At 47.6% G+C, this 26,114-nt stretch overlaps 1 protein-coding gene across 1 annotated transcript in view; it reads right to left on the reverse strand.

The window, feature by feature from the left end:
- The window catches only part of ZDHHC17 (zinc finger DHHC-type palmitoyltransferase 17), a 217,794-nt gene that overhangs the window by 110,766 nt on the left and 80,914 nt on the right, over nt 1–26,114 (reverse strand). Inside the window, exon 8 of the mRNA XM_069228795.1 lies at nt 25,819–25,944. Coding sequence (XP_069084896.1) covers nt 25,819–25,944 — 126 coding nt within the window. The remainder of the gene's footprint in view (nt 1–25,818; nt 25,945–26,114) is intronic.

The following is a 26,114-nucleotide window of genomic DNA, read 5'->3' on the forward strand; positions in this document are numbered from 1 at the left end:
CCCCAAGGGGGCAGAGAACTGTTGGCCTTTTCTACCCCCCTTGGGGGCAAATCGGCCTATTTTTTTTAGGTCCATCTGCCCCCAAGGGGGGCAGAAGCCACTTAGGCACCAGGGATTGTGTGTGTAGTGGATGGGGGGGGCACCCCCTTGGGCAAGGGTCGCTCCCCTTTGGGGGGCATGTCTTTTAGGGCCATTTCTGCCCCCCTTGAGGGCAGATCAGCCTATTATTTTTAGGCTGATCTGCCCCCAAGGGGGGCAGAAACCACTAGAACGCCAGGGATGTTTTTTTATGTGTTTATTTTTGTGGGGGGGCGTCCCCTTGGGCACGGGGCGCCCCCCCAAGGGGGGCATTGACCTGTTGGCCATTTCTGCCCCCCCTGGGGGCAGATGGGCCTATTTTTCTAGACCCACCTGCCCCCAAGAGGGGCAGAAGCCACGTAGACACCAGGGATAGTGTGTGTGTGTGTGTTAGTGGATGGGGGGGGGCTTGGGCAAGGGTCGCCCCCCACTTTGGGGGCACATGTACCCAGGCCATTTCTGCACCCCTTGGAGACAGATCAGCCTATTATTTTTAGGCTGATCTGCCCCCAAGCGGGGCAGAAACCACTAGAACGCCAGGGATTTTTTTTTATTTGTTTATTTTTGTGGGGGGGCGTCCCCTTGGTCACGGGGCGCCCCCCCAAGGGGGGCATTGACCTGTTGGCCATTTCTACACCCCCTGGGGGCAGATGGGCCTATTTTCTTAGGCCCACCTGCCCCCAAGGGGGCAGAAGCCACTTAGGCACCAGGGATAGTGTTGTGTGTGTTTTTTTTGTTTTTTTTTGTTTGAGGGCTGTCCCCTTTGGCAAGGGTCGCTCTCCATGGGGACACAGTACTAAAGGTATTTTTTGGCTTCCTTGGGGCAGACAGGCCTATTTTTTTAGTAGGCCCATCTGCCCCTATGGCAGAATCCACTTAGGAACCAATTTCTAAAATGTTTGATGGTGGGGTGTTTGTCAACTGAAGAAGTCTTTGCATTTGTGATAAAAATTGTTTTCCTCCTTTTTGTTCTAGTTCAAAGCTTTTGCTTTATTTGCTGTGGCTCCTTGCGGTTTTGGCGGTGGTTGACCTGCAGTTTGCACAGTTGCATGTTTTAGGTAAGTAAAAACAATTTACTCCAAAGGAGTATTGTTGCCATGCATGAATGACATGTTTGTAGGGGGTGTACTAAATGCAGGATTGTGTGTGAAATTGTTCTTAGGTTTGTGCACAATGATATTTGTTTTGTCTTATTTCTAATTTGCCTTTCTTTCTTTCTTTTTAGTGGGATATCATTGGTGATTGCTGTGTAGTTGCTGGTGAATCAAGCTTTTTCAGGCAAGTGAGCGGTATAGTTTTTGAGTTTGTAACTCTTACTAACAAAGCTACACTTTGTTACTTGTCTTACACAGTGCTGGTTGTTGGTGGTGAATTTGTCCAGTTAATTTTAGCAGGAGAGATCATGGCTAGCCGCAGGATGACCGCTCAGCAGGTGGTTGGTGTAAGGAAATGCCTCCTTGGCATGGTTGCCCCCTGACTTTTTGCCTTTGCTGATGCTATGTTCACAATTGAAAGTGTGCTGAGGCCTGCTAACCAGGCCCCAGCACCAGTGTTCTTTCCCTAACCTGTACTTTTGTATCCACAATTGGCAGACCCTGGCATCCAGATAAGTCCCTTGTAACTGGTACTTCTAGTACCAAGGGCCCTGATGCCAAGGAAGGTCTCTAAGGGCTGCAGCATGTCTTATGCCACCCTGGAGACCTCTCACTCAGCACAGACATACTGCTTGCCAGCTTGTGTGTGCTAGTGAGGACAAAACGAGTAAGTCGACATGGCACTCCCCTCAGGGTGCCATGCCAGCCTCTCACTGCCTATGCAGTATAGGTAAGACACCCCTCTAGCAGGCCTTACAGCCCTAAGGCAGGGTGCACTATACCATAGGTGAGGGTACCAGTGCATGAGCATGGTACCCCTACAGTGTCTAAACAAAACCTTAGACATTGTAAGTGCAGGGTAGCCATAAGAGTATATGGTCTGGGAGTTTGTCAAACACGAACTCCACAGCACCATAATGGCTACACTGAAAACTGGGAAGTTTGGTATCAAACTTCTCAGCACAATAAATGCACACTGAGGCCAGTGTACATTTTATTGGAAAATACACCCCAGAGGGCACCTTAGAGGTGCCCCCTGAAACCTATCCGACTATCTGTGTAGGCTGACTGGTTCCAGCAGCCTGCCACACTAGAGACATGTTGCTGGCCCCATGGGGAGAGTGCCTTTGTCACTCTGAGGCCAGTAACAAAGCCTGCACTGGGTGGAGATGCTAACACCTCCCCCAGGCAGGAGCTGTAACACCTGGCGGTGAGCCTCAAAGGCTCACCCCTTTGTCACAGCCCAGCAGGGCACTCCAGCTTAGTGGAGTTGCCCGCCCCCTCCGGCCACGGCCCCCACTTTTGGCGGCAAGGTTGGAGGGAACAAAGAAAGCAACAAGGAGGAGTCACTGGCCAGTCAGGACAGCCCCTAAGGTGTCCTGAGCTGAGGTGACTCTGACTTTTAGAAATCCTCCATCTTGCAGATGGAGGATTCCCCCAATAGGGTTAGGATTGTGACCCCCTCCCCTTGGGAGGGGGCACAAAGAGGGTGTACCCACCCTCAGGGCTAGTAGCCATTGGCTACTAACCCCCCAGACCTAAACACGCCCTTAAATTTAGTATTTAAGGGCTACCCTGAACCCTAGAAAATTAGATTCCTGCAACTACAAGAAGAAGGACTGCCCAGCTGAAAACCCCTGCAGCGGAAGACCAGAAGACGACAACTGCCTTGGCTCCAGAAACTCACCGGCCTGTCTCCTGCCTTCCAAAGACCCTGCTCCAGCGACGCCTTCCAAAGGGACCAGCGACCTCGACATCCTCTGAGGACTGCCCCTGCTTCGAAAAGACAAGAAACTCCCGAGGACAGCGGACCTGCTCCAAGAAAAGCTGCAACTTTGTTTCCAGCAGCTTTAAAGAACCCTGCAAGCTCCCCGCAAGAAGCGTGAGACTTGCAACACTGCACCCGGCGACCCCGACTCGGCTGGTGGCGATCCAACACCTCAGGAGGGACCCCAGGACTACTCTGATACTGTGAGTACCAAAACCTGTCCCCCCTGAGCCCCCACAGCGCCGCCTGCAGAGGGAATCCCGAGGCTTCCCCTGACCGCGACTCTTTGAACCTAAAGTCCCGACGCCTGGGAGAGACCCTGCACCCGCAGCCCCCAGGACCTGAAGGACCGGACTTTCACTGGAGAAGTGACCCCCAGGAGTCCCTCTCCCTTGCCCAAGTGGAGGTTTCCCCGAGGAACCCCCCCCTTGCCTGCCTGCAGCGCTGAAGAGATCCCGAGATCTCTCATAGACTAACATTGCGAACCCGACGCTTGTTCCTACACTGCACCCGGCCGCCCCCGCGCCGCTGAGGGTGAAATTTCTGTGTGGGCTTGTGTCCCCCCCGGTGCCCTACAAAACCCCCCTGGTCTGCCCTCCGAAGACGCGGGTACTTACCTGCAAGCAGACCGGAACCGGGGCACCCCCTTCTCTCCATTCTAGCCTATGTGTTTTGGGCACCACTTTGAACTCTGCACCTGACCGGCCCTGAGCTGCTGGTGTGGTGACTTTGGGGTTGCTCTGAACCCCCAACGGTGGGCTACCTTGGACCAAGAACTAAGCCCTGTAAGTGTCTTACTTACCTGGTTAACCTAACAAATACTTACCTCCCCTAGGAACTGTGAAAATTGCACTAAGTGTCCACTTTTAAAACAGCTATTTGTGAATAACTTGAAAAGTATACATGCAATTTTGATGATTTGAAGTTCCTAAAGTACTTACCTGCAATACCTTTCGAATGAGATATTACATGTAGAATTTGAACCTGTGGTTCTTAAAATAAACTAAGAAAAGATATTTTTCTATACAAAAACCTATTGGCTGGATTTGTCTCTGAGTGTGTGTACCTCATTTATTGTCTATGTGTATGTACAACAAATGCTTAACACTACTCCTTGGATAAGCCTACTGCTCGACCACACTACCACAAAATAGAGCATTAGTATTATCTATTTTTACCACTATTTTACCTCTAAGGGGAACCCTTGGACTCTGTGCATGCTATTCCTTACTTTGAAATAGCACATACAGAGCCAACTTCCTACAGTTGGTATGCTTTTTGAGTCACAGTCTGATCATGACTATGAGACGGACTCTGCATCTGAGGCAGAGGAGGAAGTCGGAGATTCTGGCAGTGATGTTTCTGTTGGAGGGGAATCTTCTGATGATGAAGCCACACTCAGTGCAGATGAAGGTTCTGTTTTAGAGGAGGACATTGATGTGCCAATAGTGCAGCAACCTGGGGCTGAAAGGTTTTCCGTTAGAAGACCTGATGTCTGGGTTGCCCCAAACATGGAGCAGCCAGAGTTGCCTGCCTTTACTGGTCTCCCGGGGTGTAACGCCAATACAGAGAACTTTATGCCTATCAATTTCTTTGAGTTATTCATGGATGATGTGTTTTTGGAAGAGATTGTTGAGCAGACTAATTTGTATGCGGAGCAGCATTTGAGGGACAACGCTGCTAGACTTAGGCCACACTCTAGAGCTGCCCAGTGGATTCCCACAAATTTGGAGGAGATAAAAAAGTTTTTGGGTTTGACTTTTTTGATGGGGTTGATAAGGAAGCCGTCACTGGCTTCTTATTGGTCTACTAGTCCCTTGATGGCAACAGCTATATTTCCAGCTACCATGAGTCGTAATCGGTATTTGCTTCTTCTTAGGATGCTGCATTTTGTTGACAATGCATTAGCCTTGCCACGAGATCACCCAGATTCTGACCGTCTTTTTAAGATTAGGCCTGTCCTTGATCATTTTGTAGATCGGTTTTCGGAGGTCTATGTTCCAGGCAAAGAGATAAGTGTGGACGAGTCTTTGGTCCTCTTCAAGGGTCGTTTGGTTTTTAGGCAGTACATTCCTAGCAAAAGGGCACGATATGGAATTAAATTGTATATGCTGTCTGAAAGTAGGACAGGATATGTGTATAGTTTCCGTGTGTACACTGGTAGGGATTCCAATATTGACCCCCCTGGTTGTCCTCCCACTTTTGGAGTTACTGAGAAAATAGTGTGGGATCTTGGTAGACGACTGTTCAACAAAGGTCACCATTTGTATGTAGATAACTTCTACACTGGTGTGCAGTTGTTCAAGGAATTGTTTAGAGTGGACACAGTTGCTTGTGGCACAATCCGTTCTAACCGGAAAGGCTATCCAAGGGAGCTTGTCTGTAAAAAACTTGAGAGGGGACAGTGCTGTGCCTTGCGGAACGAGGAGCTGCTAGCTTTGAAATTTTCAGACAAGAGGGATGTCTACATGCTAAGTACCATCCATGATGAGAGTACTTCCCCTGTGACTGTTTGGGGCCAGGTTGCTGAAGTGCGCAAACCTGTGTGCATTTTAGATTATAATAAGCACATGGGAGGTGTAGATAGAGTTGACCAGAGGTTGGAACCTTATACTGCTATTCGTAAGTCTTATGTTTGGTATAAGAAGTTAGCACTTCACCTCTTCCACTTAGCAACCTTCAATGCTTTTATTGTGTTTAGGGATAGGTCTCCAGACTCAAAGATGACATTTGTGAAATTTCAGGAGTCAGTGATAGAGAGCCTTATTGTGGTGGAACAGGCCAGAGTTCCTAGAGAAGCAGTGGTGGAGGATGTGGCTAGATTGAAAGATCGCCACTTTGCTGAGCCCATTCCTCCCACACCCAAAAAAGACTTTCCAGCTAAGAAATGTAGAGTGTGTTTTCGAAGAGGTATCCGGAGGGAGTCTCGAATGTACTGCCCAGATTGTCCTTCAAAGCCTGGGCTGTGTCGGTGCTTGTTTTAAGAATTATCACACCCAGAAGAATTTCTGGGAACAACCATGAGTGTAAACTCATGTCTGTTTTGTATTTTCATGTGTTTAGTTTCATGGTTAGCATTTCTGTCATGTTCTTAGTTAGAGCTTTTGTGTTTGTTGTTTTGTAATTCTTTCTACTTAGTTAGGGGTTCCTCTGTTTAAAAAAAAAAAAAAAAAATATGATGCCATTGTGTGTGGAGTGGGGCTTGGCTGAGACTGTACATATTGACTTGATGTTGGCTACTGCAACACACTGCCAGCCAAACACCAGTCCACACACTCCCATCAGCTGGTGTGATTGTTGTATCAGGCATGTGGGCGTATGTAAGTGATGGGCCCTTGAGTGGCGCTGTCTGTCGATGTGAGTGTTGTAATGTGCTGGGCCCGTGGCTGGCGGTGTGAATGGCCTTGTGTGTGTCATGTATGAAAGTTGTGTGAATGGACTGTAAAGCGGTTGGTGCCTTGTCGCGGCTTTACAGCTCACGAGCTGTGAGTCATTGGTTCAGTTTTTTGCCTTTCAGTTACTAACAGTGCTTTTCATTTTTGTGAAAGCTCTTGTTAGTAAAATTTGATTGTAAGGAAATGCCTCCTTGGCATGGTTGCCCCCTGACTTTTTGCCTTTGCTGATGCTATGTTTACAATTGAAAGTGTGCTGAGGCCTGCTAACCAGGCCCCAGCACCAGTGTTCTTTCCCTAACCTGTACTTTTGTATCCACAATTGGCAGACCCTGGCATCCAGATAAGTCCCTTGTAACTGGTACTTCTAGTACCAAGGGCCCTGATGCCAAGGAAGGTCTCTAAGGGCTGCAGCATGTCTTATGCCACCCTGGAGACCTCTCACTCAGCACAGACACACTGCTTACCAGCTTGTGTGTGCTAGTGAGGACAAAACGAGTAAGTCGACATGGCACTCCCCTCAGGGTGCCATGCCAGCCTCTCACTGCCTATGCAGTATAGGTAAGACACCCCTCTAGCAGGCCTTACAGCCCTAAGGCAGGGTGCACTATACCATAGGTGAGGGTACCAGTGCATGAGCATGGTACCCCTACAGTGTCTAAACAAAACCTTAGACATTGTAAGTGCAGGGTAGCCATAAGAGTATATGGTCTGGGAGTCTGTCAAACACGAACTCCACAGCACCATAATGGCTACACTGAAAACTGGGAAGTTTGGTATCAAACTTCTCAGCACAATAAATGCACACTGATGCCAGTGTACATTTTATTGTAAAATACACCCCAGAGGGCACCTTAGAGGTGCCCCCTGAAACTTAACCGACTATCTGTGTAGGCTGACTAGTTTTAGCAGCCTGCCACAAACCGAGACATGTTGCTGGCCCCATGGGGAGAGTGCCTTTGTCACTCTGAGGCCAGTAACAAAGCCTGCACTGGGTGGAGGTGCTAACACCTCTCCCAGGCAGGAATTGTCACACCTGGCGGTGAGCCTCAAAGGCTCACCTCCTTTGTGCCAACCCAGCAGGACACTCCAGCTAGTGGAGTTGCCCGCCCCCTCCGGCCAGGCCCCACTTTTGGCGGCAAGGCCGGAGAAAATAATGAGAATAACAAGGAGGAGTCACTGGCCAGTCAGGACAGCCCCTAAGGTGTCCTGAGCTGAGGTGACTCTAACTTTTAGAAATCCTCCATCTTGCAGATGGAGGATTCCCCCAATAGGGTTAGGATTGTGACCCCCTCCCCTTGGGAGGAGGCACAAAGAGGGTGTACCCACCCTCAGGGCTAGTAGCCATTGGCTACTAACCCCCCAGACCTAAACACGCCCTTAAATTTAGTATTTAAGGGCTACCCTGAACCCTAGAAAATCAGATTCCTGCAACTACAAGAAGAAGGACTGCCTAGCTGAAAAACCCCTGCAGAGGAAGACCAGAAGACGACAACTGCCTTGGCTCCAGAAACTCACCGGCCTGTCTCCTGCCTTCCAAAGATCCTGCTCCAGCGACGCCTTCCAAAGGGACCAGCGACCTCGACATCCTCTGAGGACTGCCCCTGCTTCGAAAAGACAAGAAACTCCCGAGGACAGCGGACCTGCTCCAAGAAAAGCTGCAACTTTGTTTCCAGCAGCTTTAAAGAACCCTGCAAGCTCCCCGCAAGAAGCGTGAGACTTGCAACACTGCACCCGGCGACCCCGACTCGGCTGGTGGCGATCCAACACCTCAGGAGGGACCCCAGGACTACTCTGATACTGTGAGTACCAAAACCTGTCCCCCCTGAGCCCCCACAGCGCCGCCTGCAGAGGGAATCCCGAGGCTTCCCCTGACCGCGACTCTTTGAACCTAAAGTCCCGACACCTGGGAGAGACCCTGCACCCGCAGCCCCCAGGACCTGAAGGACCGGACTTTCACTGGAGGAGTGACCCCCAGGAGTCCCTCTCCCTTGCCCAAGTGGAGGTTTCCCCGAGGAACCCCCCCCTTGCCTGCCTGCAGCGCTGAAGAGATCCCGAGATCTCTCATAGACTAACATTGCAAACCCGACGCTTGTTTCTACACTGCACCCGGCCGCCCCCGCGCCGCTGAGGGTGAAATTTCTGTGTGGATCTGTGTCCCCCCCGGTGCCCTACAAAACCCCCCTGGTCTGCCCTCCGAAGACGCGGGTACTTACCTGCAAGCAGACCGGAACCGGGGCACCCCCTTCTCTCCATTGCAGCCTATGCGTTTTGGGCACCACTTTGAACTCTGCACCTGACCGGCCCTGAGCTGCTGGTGTGGTGACTTTGGGGTTGCTCTGAACCCCCAACGGTGGGCTACCTTGGACCAAGAACTGCACCCTGTAAGTGTCTTACTTACCTGGTAAAACTAACAAAAACTTACCTCCCCAGGAACTGTGAAAATTGCACTAAGTGTCCACTTTTGAAATAGCTATTTGTGAATAACTTGAAAAGTATACATGCAATTGAAATGATTCAAAGTTCCTAATGTACTTACCTGCAATACCTTTCAAATGAGATATTACATGTAGAATTTGAACCTGTGGTTCTTAAAATAAACTAAGAAAAGATATTTTTCTATACAAAACCTATTGGCTGGATTTGTCTCTGAGTGTGTGTACCTCATTTATTGTCTATGTGTATGTACAACAAATGCTTAACACTACTCCTTGGATAAGCCTACTGCTCGACCACACTACCACAAAATAGAGCATTAGTATTATCTATTTTTACCACTATTTTACCTCTAAGGGGAACCCTTGGACTCTGTGCATGCTATTCCTTACTTTGAAATAGCACATACAGAGCCAACTTCCTACATTGGTGGATCAGCGGTGGGGTACAAGACTTTGCATTTGCTGGACTACTCAGCCAATACCTGATCACACGACAAATTCCAAAATTGTCATTAGAAATTGATTTTTGCAATTTGAAAAGTTTTCTAAATTCTTAAAAGACCTGCTAGGGCCTTGTGTTAGATCCTGTTTAGCATTTCTTTTAGAGTTTAAAAGTTTGTAAAAGTTTGAATTAGATTCTAGAACCAGTTGTAGATTCTTAAAAAGTATTCCAACTTTTAGAAGCAAAATGTCTAGCACAGATGTGACTGTGGTGGAACTCGACACCACACCTTACCTCCATCTTAAGATGAGGGAGCTAAGGTCACTCTGTAAAATAAAGAAAATAACAATGGGCCCCAAACCTACCAAAATACAGCTCCAGGAGCTTTTGGCAGAGTTTGAAAAGGCCAACCCCTCTGAGGGTGGCAACTCAGAGGAAGAGGATAGTGACTTGGAGGACAATTCCCCCCTACCAGTCCTATCTAGGGAGAACAGGGTCCCTCAAACCCTGACTCCAAAAATAATAGTCAGAGATGCTGGTTCCCTCACAGGAGAGACCAACACCTCTGAAATCACTGAGGATAGCCCCAGTGAAGAGGACATCCAGTTAGCCAGGATGGCCAAAAGATTGGCTTTGGAAAGACAGATCCTAGCCATAGAGAGGGAAAGACAAGAGATGGGCCTAGGACCCATCAATGGTGGCAGCAATATAAATAGGGTCAGAGATTCTCCTGACATGTTAAAAATCCCCAAAGGGATTGTGACAAAATATGAAGATGGTGATGACATCACCAAATGGTTCACAGCTTTTGAGAGGGCTTGTGTAACCAGAAAAGTGAACAGATCTCACTGGGGTGCTCTCCTTTGGGAAATGTTCACAGGAAAGTGTAGGGATAGACTCCTCACACTCTCTGGACAAGATGCAGAATCTTATGACCTCATGAAGGGTACCCTGATTGAGGGCTTTGGATTCTCCACTGAGGAGTACAGGATTAGGTTCAGGGGGGCTCAAAAATCCTCGAGCCAGACCTGGGTTGACTTTGTTGACTACTCAGTGAAAACACTAGATGGTTGGATTCAAGGCAGTGGTGTAAGTAATTATGATGGGCTGTACAATTTATTTGTGAAAGAACACCTGTTAAGTAATTGTTTCAATGATAAACTGCATCAGCATCTGGTAGACCTAGGACCAATTTCTCCCCAAGAATTGGGAAAGAAGGCGGACCATTGGGTCAAGACAAGGGTGTCCAAGACTTCAACAGGGGGTGACCAAAAGAAAGGGGTCACAAAGACTCCCCAGCAGAAGGGTGATGAGACAACCAAAACTAAAAATAGTAAAGAGTCTTCTACAGGCCCCCAAAAACCTGCACAGGAGGGTGGGCCCAGAGCCTCTTCACAAAACAATGGGTACAAGGGTAAAAACTTTGATCCCAAAAAGGCCTGGTGTCATAGCTGTAAACAGCATGGACACCAAACTGGAGACAAGGCCTGTCCCAAGAAAGGTTCCACTCCAAACTCCCATCCAGGTAACACTGGTATGGCTAGTCTCCAAGTGGGATCAACAGTGTGCCCAGAGCAAATCAGGGTCCACACTGAAGCTACTCTAGTTTCTGAGGGTGGGGTGGATTTAGCCACACTAGCTGTCTGGCCGCCTAACATGCAAAAATACAGACAGCAACTCTTAATTAATGGGACTAGAATAGAGGGCCTGAGGGATACAGGTGCCAGTGTCACCATGGTGACAGAGAAACTGGTTTCCCCTGGCCAATACCTGACTGGAAAAACTTACACAGTCACCAACGCTGACAATCAGAGAAAAGTACATCCCATGGCAATGGTTACTTTAGAATGGGGAGGGGTCAATGGCCTGAAACAGGTGGTGGTCTCCTCAAATATCCCAGTGGACTGTCTGCTTGGAAATGACCTGGAGTCCTCAGCATGGGCTGAGGTAGAACTAAAAACCCATGCAGCAATGCTGGGTATCCCTGAACTGGTGTGTGTGAAAACCAGAGCACAATGCAAGGCACAGGGTGAACAAGTAGAGCTGGAGTCTGGAAGAATGGCCCAGCCTACCAAGAGAAAAGGAAAGTCAGTTGGGAAACCAACTGCAACACAGCAAAAGAAAGGGAACCTCTCTTCTCAGGAAGAAGTTCTGCCCTCTGAGGGAACTGAGCCTTTGGAGCTTGAGCCTTATCAGGTTGAGCTCTTGGGCCCAGGGGGACCCTCAAGGGAAGAGCTGTGTAAGGGACAAGAAACCTGTCCCTCTCTTGAAGGCCTTAGGCAGCAAGCTGCTGAAGAGTCCAAAGGCAAGAAAAATGGAACACATAGGGTCTATTGGGAAGATGTGCTCCTGTACACTGAGGCCAGAGACCCCAAACCTGGTGCCACTAGGAGAGTGGTAGTGCCTCAGCTGTTCAGAGAGTTCATCCTAACATTGGCCCATGACATTCCCCTTGCTGGACATTTGGGACAAACCAAGACGTGGGAGAGGTTAGTCAACCACTTCTACTGGCCCAACATGTCCAACATGGTTAAGGAGTTTTGCCTCTCCTGCCCCACCTGTCAAGCCAGTGGTAAGACAGGTGGGCATCCAAAGGCCCCCCTCATTCCACTTCCAGTGGTGGGGGTGCCCTTTGAAAGAGTGGGTGTGGACATAGTTGGTCCACTAGAACCTCCCACAGCCTCAGGAAATATGTATATCCTGGTAGTAGTGGATCATGCTACCAGGTATCCTGAAGCTATTCCCCTTAGGTCGACTACTGCCCCTGCAGTAGCCAAGGCCCTCATTGGTATCTTTACCAGAGTGGGTTTCCCTAAGGAGGTGGTGTCTGACAGAGGTACCAACTTCATGTCAGCATACCTAAAGCACATGTGGAATGAGTGTGGAGTGACTTATAAATTCACTACACCTTACCATCCACAAACTAATGGCTTAGTTGAGAGATTCAACAAGACATTAAAGGGCATGATCATGGGGCTCCCAGAAAAACTCAAAAGGAGATGGGATGTCCTCCTGCCATGTCTGCTTTTCGCTTACAGGGAGGTACCACAGAAGGGAGTAGGGTTCTCACCCTTTGAACTTCTGTTTGGTCATCCTGTAAGGGGACCACTTGCCCTTGTTAAAGAAGGCTGGGAGAGACCTCTCCATGAGCCTAAACAGGACATAGTGGACTATGTACTTGGCCTTCGCTCTAGAATGGCAGAGTACATGGAAAAGGCAACCAAGAACCTTGAGGCCAGCCAACAACTCCAGAAGTTTTGGTATGACCAAAAGGCTGCACTGGTTGAGTTCCAACCAGGGCAGAAAGTCTGGGTTCTGGAGCCTGTGGCTCCCAGGGCACTCCAGGACAAATGGAGTGGCCCTTACCCAGTGCTAGAGAGGAAGAGTCAGGTCACCTACCTGGTGGACCTGGGCACAAGCAGGAGCCCCAAGAGGGTGATCCATGTGAACCGCCTTAAGCTCTTCCATGACAGGGCTGATGTGAATCTGTTAATGGTAACAGATGAGGATCAGGAGGCAGAGAGTGAACCTCTCCCTGATCTTCTGTCATCAGACCCAAAAGATGGCACAGTAGATGGAGTGATCTACTCAGACACCCTCTCTGGCCAACAGCAGGCTGATTGTAGGAGAGTCCTACAACAGTTTCCTGAGCTTTTCTCCCTAACCCCTGGTCAGACCCACCTGTGTACCCATGATGTGGACACAGGAGACAGCATGCCTGTCAAGAACAAAATCTTCAGACAGTCTGACCATGTTAAGGAAAGCATCAAGGTGGAAGTCCACAAGATGCTGGAATTGGGAGTGATTGAGCGCTCTGACAGCCCCTGGGCTAGCCCAGTGGTCTTAGTCCCCAAACCTCACACCAAAGATGGAAAGAAAGAGATGAGGTTTTGTGTGGACTACAGAGGGCTCAATTCTGTCACCAAGACAGATGCCCATCCAATTCCAAGAGCTGATGAGCTCATTGATAAATTAGGTGCTGCCAAATTTCTAAGTACCTTTGACTTGACAGCAGGGTACTGGCAAATAAAAATGGCACCTGGAGCAAAAGAAAAGACAGCATTCTCCACACCTGATGGGCATTATCAGTTTACTGTTATGCCCTTTGGTTTAAAGAATGCCCCTGCCACCTTCCAGAGGTTGGTGAATCAAGTCCTTGCTGGCTTGGAGTCCTTTAGCACAGCTTATCTTGATGATATTGCTGTCTTTAGCTCCACCTGGCAGGATCACCTGGTCCACCTGAGGAAGGTTTTGAAGGCTCTGCAATCTGCAGGCCTCTCTATCAAGGCATCCAAATGCCAGATAGGGCAGGGAACTGTGGTTTACTTGGGACACCTTGTAGGTGGAGGCCAAGTTCAGCCACTCCAACCCAAGATCCAGACTATTCTGGACTGGGTAGCTCCAAAAACCCAGACTCAAGTCAGGGCATTCCTTGGCTTGACTGGGTACTACAGGAGGTTTGTGAAGGGATATGGATCCATTGTGACAGCCCTCACTGAGCTCACCTCCAAGAAAATGCCCAAGAAAGTGAACTGGACTGTGGACTGCCAACAGGCCTTTGACACCCTGAAACAAGCAATGTGCTCAGCACCAGTTCTCAAAGCTCCAGATTATTCTAAGCAGTTCATTGTGCAGACTGATGCCTCTGAACATGGGATAGGGGCAGTTTTGTCCCAAACAAATGATGATGGCCTTGACCAGCCTGTTGCTTTCATTAGCAGGAGGTTACTCCCCAGGGAGCAGCGTTGGAGTGCCATTGAGAGGGAGGCCTTTGCTGTGGTTTGGTCCCTGAAGAAGCTGAGACCATACCTCTTTGGGACTCACTTCCTAGTTCAAACTGACCACAGACCTCTCAAATGGCTGATGCAAATGAAAGGTGAAAATCCTAAACTGTTGAGGTGGTCCATCTCCCTACAGGGAATGGACTTTATAGTGGAACACAGACCTGGGACTGCCCATGCCAATGCAGATGGCCTTTCCAGGTTCTTCCACTTAGAAAATGAAGACTCTCTTGGGAAAGGTTAGTCTCATCCTCTTTCGTTTGGGGGGGGGTTGTGTAAGGAAATGCCTCCTTGGCATGGTTGCCCCCTGACTTTTTGCCTTTGCTGATGCTATGTTTACAATTGAAAGTGTGCTGAGGCCTGCTAACCAGGCCCCAGCACCAGTGTTCTTTCCCTAACCTGTACTTTTGTATCCACAATTGGCAGACCCTGGCATCCAGATAAGTCCCTTGTAACTGGTACTTCTAGTACCAAGGGCCCTGATGCCAAGGAAGGTCTCTAAGGGCTGCAGCATGTCTTATGCCACCCTGGAGACCTCTCACTCAGCACAGACACACTGCTTACCAGCTTGTGTGTGCTAGTGAGGACAAAACGAGTAAGTCGACATGGCACTCCCCTCAGGGTGCCATGCCAGCCTCTCACTGCCTATGCAGTATAGGTAAGACACCCCTCTAGCAGGCCTTACAGCCCTAAGGCAGGGTGCACTATACCATAGGTGAGGGTACCAGTGCATGAGCATGGTACCCCTACAGTGTCTAAACAAAACCTTAGACATTGTAAGTGCAGGGTAGCCATAAGAGTATATGGTCTGGGAGTCTGTCAAACACGAACTCCACAGCACCATAATGGCTACACTGAAAACTGGGAAGTTTGGTATCAAACTTCTCAGCACAATAAATGCACACTGATGCCAGTGTACATTTTATTGTAAAATACACCCCAGAGGGCACCTTAGAGGTGCCCCCTGAAACTTAACCGACTATCTGTGTAGGCTGACTAGTTTTAGCAGCCTGCCACAAACCGAGACATGTTGCTGGCCCCATGGGGAGAGTGCCTTTGTCACTCTGAGGCCAGTAACAAAGCCTGCACTGGGTGGAGGTGCTAACACCTCTCCCAGGCAGGAATTGTCACACCTGGCGGTGAGCCTCAAAGGCTCACCTCCTTTGTGCCAACCCAGCAGGACACTCCAGCTAGTGGAGTTGCCCGCCCCCTCCGGCCAGGCCCCACTTTTGGCGGCAAGGCCGGAGAAAATAATGAGAATAACAAGGAGGAGTCACTGGCCAGTCAGGACAGCCCCTAAGGTGTCCTGAGCTGAGGTGACTCTAACTTTTAGAAATCCTCCATCTTGCAGATGGAGGATTCCCCCAATAGGGTTAGGATTGTGACCCCCTCCCCTTGGGAGGAGGCACAAAGAGGGTGTACCCACCCTCAGGGCTAGTAGCCATTGGCTACTAACCCCCCAGACCTAAACACGCCCTTAAATTTAGTATTTAAGGGCTACCCTGAACCCTAGAAAATCAGATTCCTGCAACTACAAGAAGAAGGACTGCCTAGCTGAAAAACCCCTGCAGAGGAAGACCAGAAGACGACAACTGCCTTGGCTCCAGAAACTCACCGGCCTGTCTCCTGCCTTCCAAAGATCCTGCTCCAGCGACGCCTTCCAAAGGGACCAGCGACCTCGACATCCTCTGAGGACTGCCCCTGCTTCGAAAAGACAAGAAACTCCCGAGGACAGCGGACCTGCTCCAAGAAAAGCTGCAACTTTGTTTCCAGCAGCTTTAAAGAACCCTGCAAGCTCCCCGCAAGAAGCGTGAGACTTGCAACACTGCACCCGGCGACCCCGACTCGGCTGGTGGCGATCCAACACCTCAGGAGGGACCCCAGGACTACTCTGATACTGTGAGTACCAAAACCTGTCCCCCCTGAGCCCCCACAGCGCCGCCTGCAGAGGGAATCCCGAGGCTTCCCCTGACCGCGACTCTTTGAACCTAAAGTCCCGACACCTGGGAGAGACCCTGCACCCGCAGCCCCCAGGACCTGAAGGACCGGACTTTCACTGGAGGAGTGACCCCCAGGAGTCCCTCTCCCTTGCCCAAGTGGAGGTTTCCCCGAGGAACCCCCCCCTTGCCTGCCTGCAGCGCTGAAGAGATCCCGAGATCTCTCATAGACTAACATTGCAAACCCGACGCTTGTTTCTACACTGCACCCGGCCGCCCCCGCGCCGCTGAGGGTGAAATTTCTGTGTGGATCTGTGTCCCCCCCGGTGCCCTACAAAACCCCCCTGGTCTGCCCTCCGAAGACGCGGGTACTTACCTGCAAGCAGACCGGAACCGGGGCACCCCCTTCTCTCCATTGCAGCCTATGCGTTTTGGGCACCACTTTGAACTCTGCACCTGACCGGCCCTGAGCTGCTGGTGTGGTGACTTTGGGGTTGCTCTGAACCCCCAACGGTGGGCTACCTTGGACCAAGAACTGCACCCTGTAAGTGTCTTACTTACCTGGTAAAACTAACAAAAACTTACCTCCCCAGGAACTGTGAAAATTGCACTAAGTGTCCACTTTTGAAATAGCTATTTGTGAATAACTTGAAAAGTATACATGCAATTGAAATGATTCAAAGTTCCTAATGTACTTACCTGCAATACCTTTCAAATGAGATATTACATGTAGAATTTGAACCTGTGGTTCTTAAAATAAACTAAGAAAAGATATTTTTCTATACAAAACCTATTGGCTGGATTTGTCTCTGAGTGTGTGTACCTCATTTATTGTCTATGTGTATGTACAACAAATGCTTAACACTACTCCTTGGATAAGCCTACTGCTCGACCACACTACCACAAAATAGAGCATTAGTATTATCTATTTTTACCACTATTTTACCTCTAAGGGGAACCCTTGGACTCTGTGCATGCTATTCCTTACTTTGAAATAGCACATACAGAGCCAACTTCCTACATTGATCCACTGAACCATCACTCACCCTCGTGCCAAATCCAACCAGTATGTGTGGTAAAAATGACCAAACCTGCTCCGCTGTAATCAGGCGTCGCAGCACACCTATGACACGCTAGGTGCCTCAGGTGGGACCCCGATGATGAAGCATGCCACCAACTTGGTTGGTGGGTGAGGGGTCTTTTTCACATAACCGAAGTGTGTTTCTTTTCAAAATTTTAGTGTTTGGCACATCACGGACGTATGTGGGCACATCAAAACGATATATTACAAAACTACCTGTGTTTGGGGGGGGGGAGAGGGCACATATGTTTTTGGTCCTGTGTGCGGCCTTCATCTAGGGAAACCTACCAAACCCAGACATTTTTTAAAACTAGACACCCCAAGGAGTCCAGGGAGGAGTGGCTTGCGTGGATCCCCCAACATTTTCTTACCCAGACTCCTCTGTAAACCTCAAAATGTGCTTAAAAAAAGCATATTTTCCTGACTTTTCTTCGTACGATCACCACTCCAGCACAAAATTCCTACTCCCCAGTGTTCCCCTCAGTCTCCCAAATAAAATGACACCTCACGTATGTGGGTCCCCAAAGCAGAGTCAGTCTAAAGATGTATAAAAGAATATGTCCTTATAAACTCGCAGTACTATCCCCTGTATCTCTACAAGTTTTGAGCCTTATTCTGTTGGAGGCACCTGGCCCACCCACACAACTGAGGTATCATTTTTATCGGGAGACTTGGGGGAACGCTGGGTGGAAGGAAATTTGTGGCTCCACTCAGATTCCAGAACTTTCGGTCACCGAAATGTGTGAAAAATGCGTTTTTTTAGCCAAAATTTGAGGTTTGGAAAGGATTCTGGGTAACAGAACCTGGTCAGAGCCCCTCAAGTCACCCCATCTTGGATTCCCCTAGGTCTCTAGTTTTCAGAAATGCACAGGTTTGGTAGGTTTCCCTAGGTGCTGGCTGAGCTACAGGCCAAAAACTACAGGTAGGCACTGTTTTCAATGAAAAAATGTGATGTGTCCACGCTGCGCTTTGGGGCGTTTCCTGTCGCGGGCGCTAGGCCTACCCACACAAGTGAGGTATCATTTTTATCGGGAGACGTGGGGGAACGCTGGGTGGAAGGATATTTGTGGCTCCTCTCAGATTCCAGCACTTTCTGCCACAGAAATGTGAGGAACATGTGTTTTTTAGCCAATTTTTGAGCTTTGCAAAGGATTCTGGGTAACAGAACCTGGTCCGAGCCCCGCCAGTCACCCCTCCTTGGATTCCCCTAGGTCTCTAGTTTTCAGAAATGTACAGGTTTGGTAGGTTTCCCTAGGTGCCGGCTGAGCTAGAGGACAAAATCTACAGGTAGTCACTTCGCAAAAAACACCTCTGTTTTCTTCCAAAATTTTGGTGGTGTCCACGTTGCGCTTTGGGGTGTTTCCTGTCGCGGGCGCTAGGCCTACCCACACAAGTGAGGTATCATTTTTATCGGGAGACGTGGGGGAACGCTGGGTGGAAGGAAATTTGTGGCTCCTCTCAGATTCCAGAACTTTCTGCCACAGAAATGTGAGTAACGTGTTTTTTTAGCCAAATTTTGAGGTTTGCAAAGGATTCTGGGTAACAGAACCTGGTCCGAGCCACACAAATCACCCCATCTTGGATTCCCCTAGGTCTCTAGTTTTCAGTAATGCACAGGTTTGGTAGGTTTACCTAGGTGGCGGCTGAGCTAGAGGCCAAAATTTACAGGTAGGCACTTTGCTAAAAACAGGTCTGTTTTCTGTGATGTGTCCACGTTGCGCTTTGGGGCGTTTCCTGTCGCGGGCGCTAGGCCTACCCACACAAGTGAGGTATCATTTTTATCGGGAGACTTGGGGGAACATAGAATAGCAAAACAAGTGTTATTGCCCCTTGTCTTTCTCTACATTTTTCCCTTCCAAATGTAAGACAGTGTGTAAAAAAGACGTCTATTTGAGAAATGCCCTGTAATTCACATGCTAGTATGGGCACCCCGGAATTCAGAGATGTGCAAATAACCACTGCTTCTCAACACCTTATCTTGTGCCCATTTTGGAAATACAAAGGTTTTCTTGATAGCTATTTTTTACTCTTTATATTTCAGCAAATGAATTGCTGTATACCCGGCATAGAATGAAAACCCACTGCAGGGTGCAGGTCATTTATTGGCTCTGGGTACCTAGAGTTCTTGATGAACCTACAAGCCCTATATATGCCCGCAACCAGAAGAGTCCAGCAGACGTAACGGTATATTGCTTTCGAAAATCTGACATTGCAGGAAAAAGTTACAGAGTAAAACAGAGAAAAATTGATGTTTTTTTCACCTCAATTTCAATATTTTTCTTTTTCAGTTGTTATTTTCTGTAGGAAACCCTTGTAGGATCTACACAAATTACCCCTTGCTGAATTCAGAATTTTGTCTACTTTTCAGAAATGTTGCGGTTTATGGGATCCAGCGTTGGTTTCATGCCCATTTCTGTCACTGACTGGAAGGAGGCTGAAAGCACAAAAAATCGTAAAAATGGGGTATGTCCCAGTAAAATGCCAAAATTGGGTTGAAAAATTGGGTTTTCTGATTCAAGTCTGCCTGTTCCTGAAAGCTGGGAAGCTGGTGATTTTATCACCGCAAACCCTTTGTTGATGCCCTTTTCAGGGAAAAAACCACAAGCCTTCTTCTGCAGCCCATTTTTCCAATTTTTTTTAAAAAAATGAAATTTTCACTGTTTTTTGGCTAATTTCTTGGCCTCCTTCAGGGGAACCCACAAAGTCTGGGTACCTCTAGAATCCCTAGGATGTTGGAAAAAAAGGACGCAAATTTGGCGTGGGTAGCTTACGTGAACAAAAAGTTATGAGGGCCTAAGCGCGAACTGCTCCAAATAGCCAAAAAAAGGCTCGGCACAGGAGGGGGAAAATGCCTGGCAGCGAAGGGGTTAAAGTGATATATTTACAAACGTTCAAGATCAACTTCTGAACGGCTACAGGCTACCGGGGAGGTGGGTGGGCGCATGTGAATCTGCAGCGACTAATGCCACGAACAGATGCACAGTGGGGAAGTGACATTTTCTGTTCGATGGCATGTGTAGCTGCAGATACACATGCTGTGCATAGGCTAGTAAGCAGTTATCTCCCCAAAAGCGGTGGTTCAGCCTGTAGGAGTTGAAGTTGTTTGAAACAATGTTCGTAGTACTGCTTGGCCTACTGTGGCTTGTTGTACCGTTAACACATCTACACAGTAGTGTTTGGTAAATGTATGAGGCATAGACCATGTGGCTGCCTTACATATTTCGGTCATTGGAATATTTCCTAGAAAGGCCATGGTAGCACCTTTCTTTGTAGTTGAGTGTGCCTTTGGTGTAATAGGCAGTTCTCTTTTCGCTTTAAGATAACAAGTTTGAATGCACTTAACTATCCATCTAGCAATGCCTTGTTTAGAAATTGGATTTCCTGTATGGGGTTTTTGGAAAGCAATAAATAATTGCTTTGTTTTTCAAATTAGTTTCGTTCTGTCGATGTAGTACATTAACGCTCTTTTGAAGTCTAATGTATGTAGTGCTCTTTCAGCTACAGAATCTGGCTGTGGAAAGAACACTGGAAGTTCTACTGTTTGATTCAAGTGGAACGGTGATATGACATTTGGTAAGAATTTAGGATTTGTTCGTAAGACTACTTTATGCTTGTGTATCTGAATAAATGGTTCTTGTATGGTAAATGCTTGTATCTCACTTACTCTTCTTAGAGATGTGATAGCAATTAGAAATGCAACTTTCCATGTTAAATATTGCATTTCACATGAGTGCATAGGTTCGAAAGGTGGACCCATAAGGCGAGTTAAGACAATATTGAGGTTCCATGAAGGAACTGGTGGAGTTCTTGGTGGTATAATTCTCTTCAGGCCTTCCATAAACGCTTTAATGACTGGTATCCTAAATAAAGAGGATGAGTGTGTAATTTGCAGATAAGCTGAAATTGCGGTAAGATGTATTTTAATGGATGAAAAAGCTAGCTTTGACTTTTGCAAAGGTAGTAAGTAGCTTACAATGTCTTTAGCAGATGCGTGTAATGGTTGGATTTGATTATTGTGGCAATAATAAACAAATCTCTTCCACTTATTTGCATAGCAGTGTCTAGTGGTTGGTTTCCTAGCTTGTTTTATGACCTCCATACATTCCTGTGTAAGGTCTAAGTGTCCGAATTCTAAGATTTCAGGCGCCAAATTGCTAGATTCAGCGATGCTGGATTTGGGTGTCTGATCTGTTGTTTGTGTTGAGTCAACAGATCTGGTTTGTTTGGTAGTTTGACATGAGGCACCACTGAGAGGTCTAATAGTGTTGTGTACCAAGGTTGTCTTGCCCAAGTTGGTGCTATTAGTATGAGTTTGAGTTTGTTTTGACTCAATTTGTTTACTAGATATGGAAGGAGTGGGAGAGGGGGAAAAGCGTATGCAAATATCTCTGACCAACTCATCCATAACGCATTGCCCTGAGACTGATCTTGTGGGTACCTGAATGCAAAGTTTTGTCATTTTGCGTTTTCTTTTGTTGCAAATAGGTCTATTTGTGGTGTTCCCCATCTCTGAAAGTAAAAGTTTAGTATGTCGGGGTGAATCTCCCATTCGTGGATCTGTTGGTGATCCAGAGAAAGATTGTCTGCTAACTGATTCTGAATCCCTGGAATAAACTGTGCTATTAGGCGAATGTGGTTGTGAATCGCCCAATGCCATATTCTTTGTGCTAGGAGACACAACTGAGTTGAGTGTGTTCCTCCCTGTTTGTTCAGATAATACATCGTTGTCATGTTGTCTGTTTTGACAAGGATGTGTTTGTGGCTTATTATGGGTTGAAATGCTTTTAGCGCTAGAAATACTGCCAGTAGTGATTTATGTGAAATTGTCTTTGCTGAGTGTCCCATTGTCCTTGGATGCTGTGTTGATTGAGATGAGGTCCCCACCCTATCATGGAGGCATCTGTAGTTATTACGTATTGAGGCACTGGGTCTTGGAAAGGCCGCCCTTGGTTTAAATTTATGCTGTTCCACCATAGAAGCGAGGTGTATGTTTGGCGGTCTATCAACACTAGATCTAGAAGTTGACCCTGTGCCTGTGACCATTGTGATGCTAGGCACTGTTGTAAGGGCCGCATGTACAATCTGGCGTTTGGGACAATGGCTATGCATGAGGACATCATGCCTAGTAGTTTCATTACCATCTTGACCTGTATTCTTTGTTTTGGATACATGGCCTGTATTACCTTGTGAAATGCTTGTACCCTTTGTGGCCTTGGAGTGGCAACCCCTTCTGTTGTGTCGATTGTTGCCCCTATGTACTACTGTGTTTGACACGGCTGAATGTGTGACTGTGTAGTTGATTGAGAAACCTAATTTATGGAGGGTCTCGATAACGTACCTTGTGTGTTGTGAACACTGTTTTTGCGTGTTGGTTTTGATTAACCAATCGTCTAGGTATGGGAAGACGTGTATTTGCGGTCTTCTGATATGCGCCGCTACCACTGCCAAGCATTTTGTGAAAACTCTTGGCGCAGTTGTTATCCCAAATGGCAACACTTTGAATTGGTAATGTACCCCTTGGAATACAAACCTTAGGTACTTTCTGTGTGAAGGATGTATCGGTATATGGAAGTATGCATCCTTTAGGTCTAGTGTTGTCATGTAGTCTTGCTGTTTGATCAATGGGATTACGTCCTGTAACGTCACCATGTGAGAGTGATCTGATTTGATGTAGGTATTTAACGTTCTGAGATCTAATATAGGTCTTCGAGTTTTGTCCTTTTTGGGTATGAGAAAGTACAGAGAGTAAACTCCGGTTCCTTTCTGATGAATTGGTACTAATTCTATTGCTTGTTTTTGTAACAACGCTTGGACCTCTATTTGTAGAAGATCCATGTGTTGTTTTGACATAGTGTGTGTTTTCGGTGGGACATTTGGTGGGAAATTGAGAAATTCTATGCAATAGCCATGCTGGATAATTGCTAAGACCCAAGTATCTGTTGTTATCTCCTCCCATTGTTTGTAGAACTTGGTTAGTCTCCCCCCCCACAGGTGTTATATGTTGGGGATTTGCGACGTGTAAGTCACTGCTTGCTTTGTGGGGTTTTGGGACTTTGGAATTTTCCTCTACTTTTTTGGAACTGTCCCCCTCTATATTGTCCCCGAAAACTTCCCCGCTGATATTGGCTTTGATAAGTGGCCCTGGTTTGTGAGGTTGTGGGTTCAGTGCTTTGTCCTCGAAACTCCCCTCGAAACTGTGTCTTTCGAAATGTGCCTCTGCTCTGTGGGGAGTAGAGTGCGCCCATGGCTTTGGCCGTATCAGTGTCTTTTTTAAGCTTTTCGATGGCAGTGTCCACCTCCGGCCCAAACAACTGCTGTCTGTTAAATGGCATATTCAGCACGGCTTGCTGTATTTCCGGCTTGAATCCTGATGTACACAGCCATGCATGTCTCCTTATTGTCACTGCTGTGTTTACAGTTCTAGCAGCTGTACCTGCTGCATCAATTGCTGACCGTATCGGATTGTTTGAGATACTCTGTCCCTCTTCCACTACTTGCTGTGCTCTCTTTTGGAACTCCTTGGGCAAATGTTCTATAAAATGTTGCATTTCGTCCCAATGAGCTCTATCGTATCTGGCCAACAAAGCCTGTGAGTTTGCAATACGCCACTGGTTTGCTGCCTGTGCCGCCACTCTTTTTCCTGCAGCGTCGAATTTACGGCTCTCTTTATCTGGAGGTGGTGCATCTCCTGAAGAGTGTGAGTTCGCCCTCTTGCGAGCTACTACAGAGTCTGGTGTTAATTGTTGTGTGATGTACACGGGGTCAGTTGGTGGCGGTTTATATTTTTTCTCCACTCTTGGAGTAATGGCCCTTCCTTTTACAGGCTCCTCAAACACTTGTTTGGAGTGCTTTAACATTCCAGGTAGCATGGGGAGACTTTGGTACTGGCTGTGTGTGGATGACAGTATTGAATAGAAAGTCGTCTTCAATTGGCTCTGAATGTAGGCTGACATTATGAAACGCCGCTGCCCTAGACACCACCTGCGCGTAAGCTGTATGATCTTCTGGTGGGGACGGTCTAGCTGGATAACAGTCAGGACTATTATCTGACACTGGTGCATCATAAAGATCCCACGCGTCTGGATCGTCCTGACTCATCCCTGTATGAGTCGGGGATTGCATCATTGGTGGAGTGGCTATTGGTGATGGTTGCGTTGTGGGGACGGTGGCGGGCTTACTTGTTCAGCCCCCTTTGCCTGTGGTTGCTTGTCTTTCTCCTGGAAGGCAAGTTTGCGTTTCATTCTAATAGGAGGGAGAGTGCTGATCTTCCCCGTTTCTTTTTGGATGTGGAGCCTTCTTTGGGTCTAGTCTGGCTCCATTGTCTCTAATTCCTGTCCAAATCTGTGCATTTTCATTTGTGAGGACAGTCCTTGTTCCTCTGTGTAGGAACTTGATTTCGGTTCCGAGGCCGGATGTTTCGGTATCGAAACCTTTTCGGCTGCTTTTTTCGGTTCCGACAAAACCTTTTTTATTTTCGGCGTCGTGGTCTCTCGGTGCCGACTTATTTCGGTTCCGCTGTCTCAGTGCCGAACTTGCTCGGAGCCGCTATCTCGGGCCCAAGATTGCTGAGTGGCGGTATCTCGACCGGAGTCGGATGACTTCGACACCAGCGTGCCCTTTTTCGGTGCCGATGATCGGTCACCTATCTTTCGGGTTAAGCCATGGCCTGTTGGCGGTGGTGTCCCCTGGGCTTTTGTGGTCTTTTCGTGAGTTTTATGTTTCGATGTCTTACTCACGGTTTTCGGCGTTTCTTCTGGATCGAGCGCATCCGAGTCCGACTCCTGGATGGAGAAAGTTTCTTCTTCCTCCTCGAAACGCCCTTGGTCCTGTCGGCGCCGACGCCATCTGCAGTCTTCTCGCTCTTCGGTCCCTTAATGTCTTTCTGGACCGAAACGCTCGACAGGCTTCACAAGTATCTTCCTTGTGCTCTGGAGACAAACACAAGTTACAGACCAGATGCTGATCTGTATACGGATACTTATGACATTTTGGGCAGAAGCGGAATGGGGTCCGTTCCATCAGCCTTGAAGAGACACGTGGCCGGGCCGACCAGGCCCCGACGGGGGAATAAAAAAAAACCCAGAAGGGCCACCGGAGCTCTTCAAAAATCGGTGTCGATCTGTTATAACTAACCCGATACCGAACGCAAACAATACCGACGATTTTTCTGAGATTCTAACTAACTTTCCGACCCGAAACACAGAGCGAAAAGGAACACGTCCAAACCCGATGGCGGAAAAAAAACAATCTAAGATGGAGTCGACGCCCATGCGCAATGGAGCCGAAATGGGAGGAGTCCCTCGATCTCGTGACTCGAAAAGACTTCTTCGAAGAAAAACAACTTGTAACACTCCGAGCCCAACACTAGATGGCGGGATGTGCACAGCATGTGTATCTGCAGCTACACATGCCATCAAACATTTATTTACATTTCCCTGAAAGAGAAAATAACCAAATTACAAGAGTCACAGAAAAGCTGCACAGAAATTTGTGTCAATGCAGTACTCAAACATTTAGAAAAATATACAAACCAACTAAAATGTGCCTTACAAAGTCTGGTGGTATTGGACAAAATAAAAATATTCAGCAGCCACCATATAAAACTTATTTTAGTATAGTGATTTTTCACTTGCCTCTAACAATTTACTATCTTTTTATCGAATGCAGTGTGTGGTGATGCTAAGGATAGCCTATACTAATGTAAAGAAAAGGTTATTTAAATGGGAACCATTAACATGAAAGGGTAGTTGAAAGGAAAACTCAGTATTAACACTAAAACGTTTTTGTTGAAAGTACTAGTTCTTCACCTTATCTGCCTTTAGCTTCTTGAGAAATGATGGATTATCATATCCTTTTGCTTGCCTTGCTTCCTGCAAATGGTTAATCATCCAAACATTTTTTCTCTGCTTTGCTAAATCAAGGGGCGATTCACCCTGCCAAAGAGCAAAACAAGAGCATTCGTTAAATTCAATCAAGTAACACTGTAATGCAGTGGTTCACAAAATGTTGCTCTTGGCACCCCAAAATGTTGTTTGCCAGAGAATTCAAGGAAAACAGCAAAATGTAATAGTCAACATATTAGGGAACTTAAAAGGAAAAATGT

This window comes from Pleurodeles waltl, chromosome 4_1 (assembly GCF_031143425.1).
Source record: "Pleurodeles waltl isolate 20211129_DDA chromosome 4_1, aPleWal1.hap1.20221129, whole genome shotgun sequence".
NCBI lineage: Eukaryota > Metazoa > Chordata > Amphibia > Caudata > Salamandridae > Pleurodeles > Pleurodeles waltl.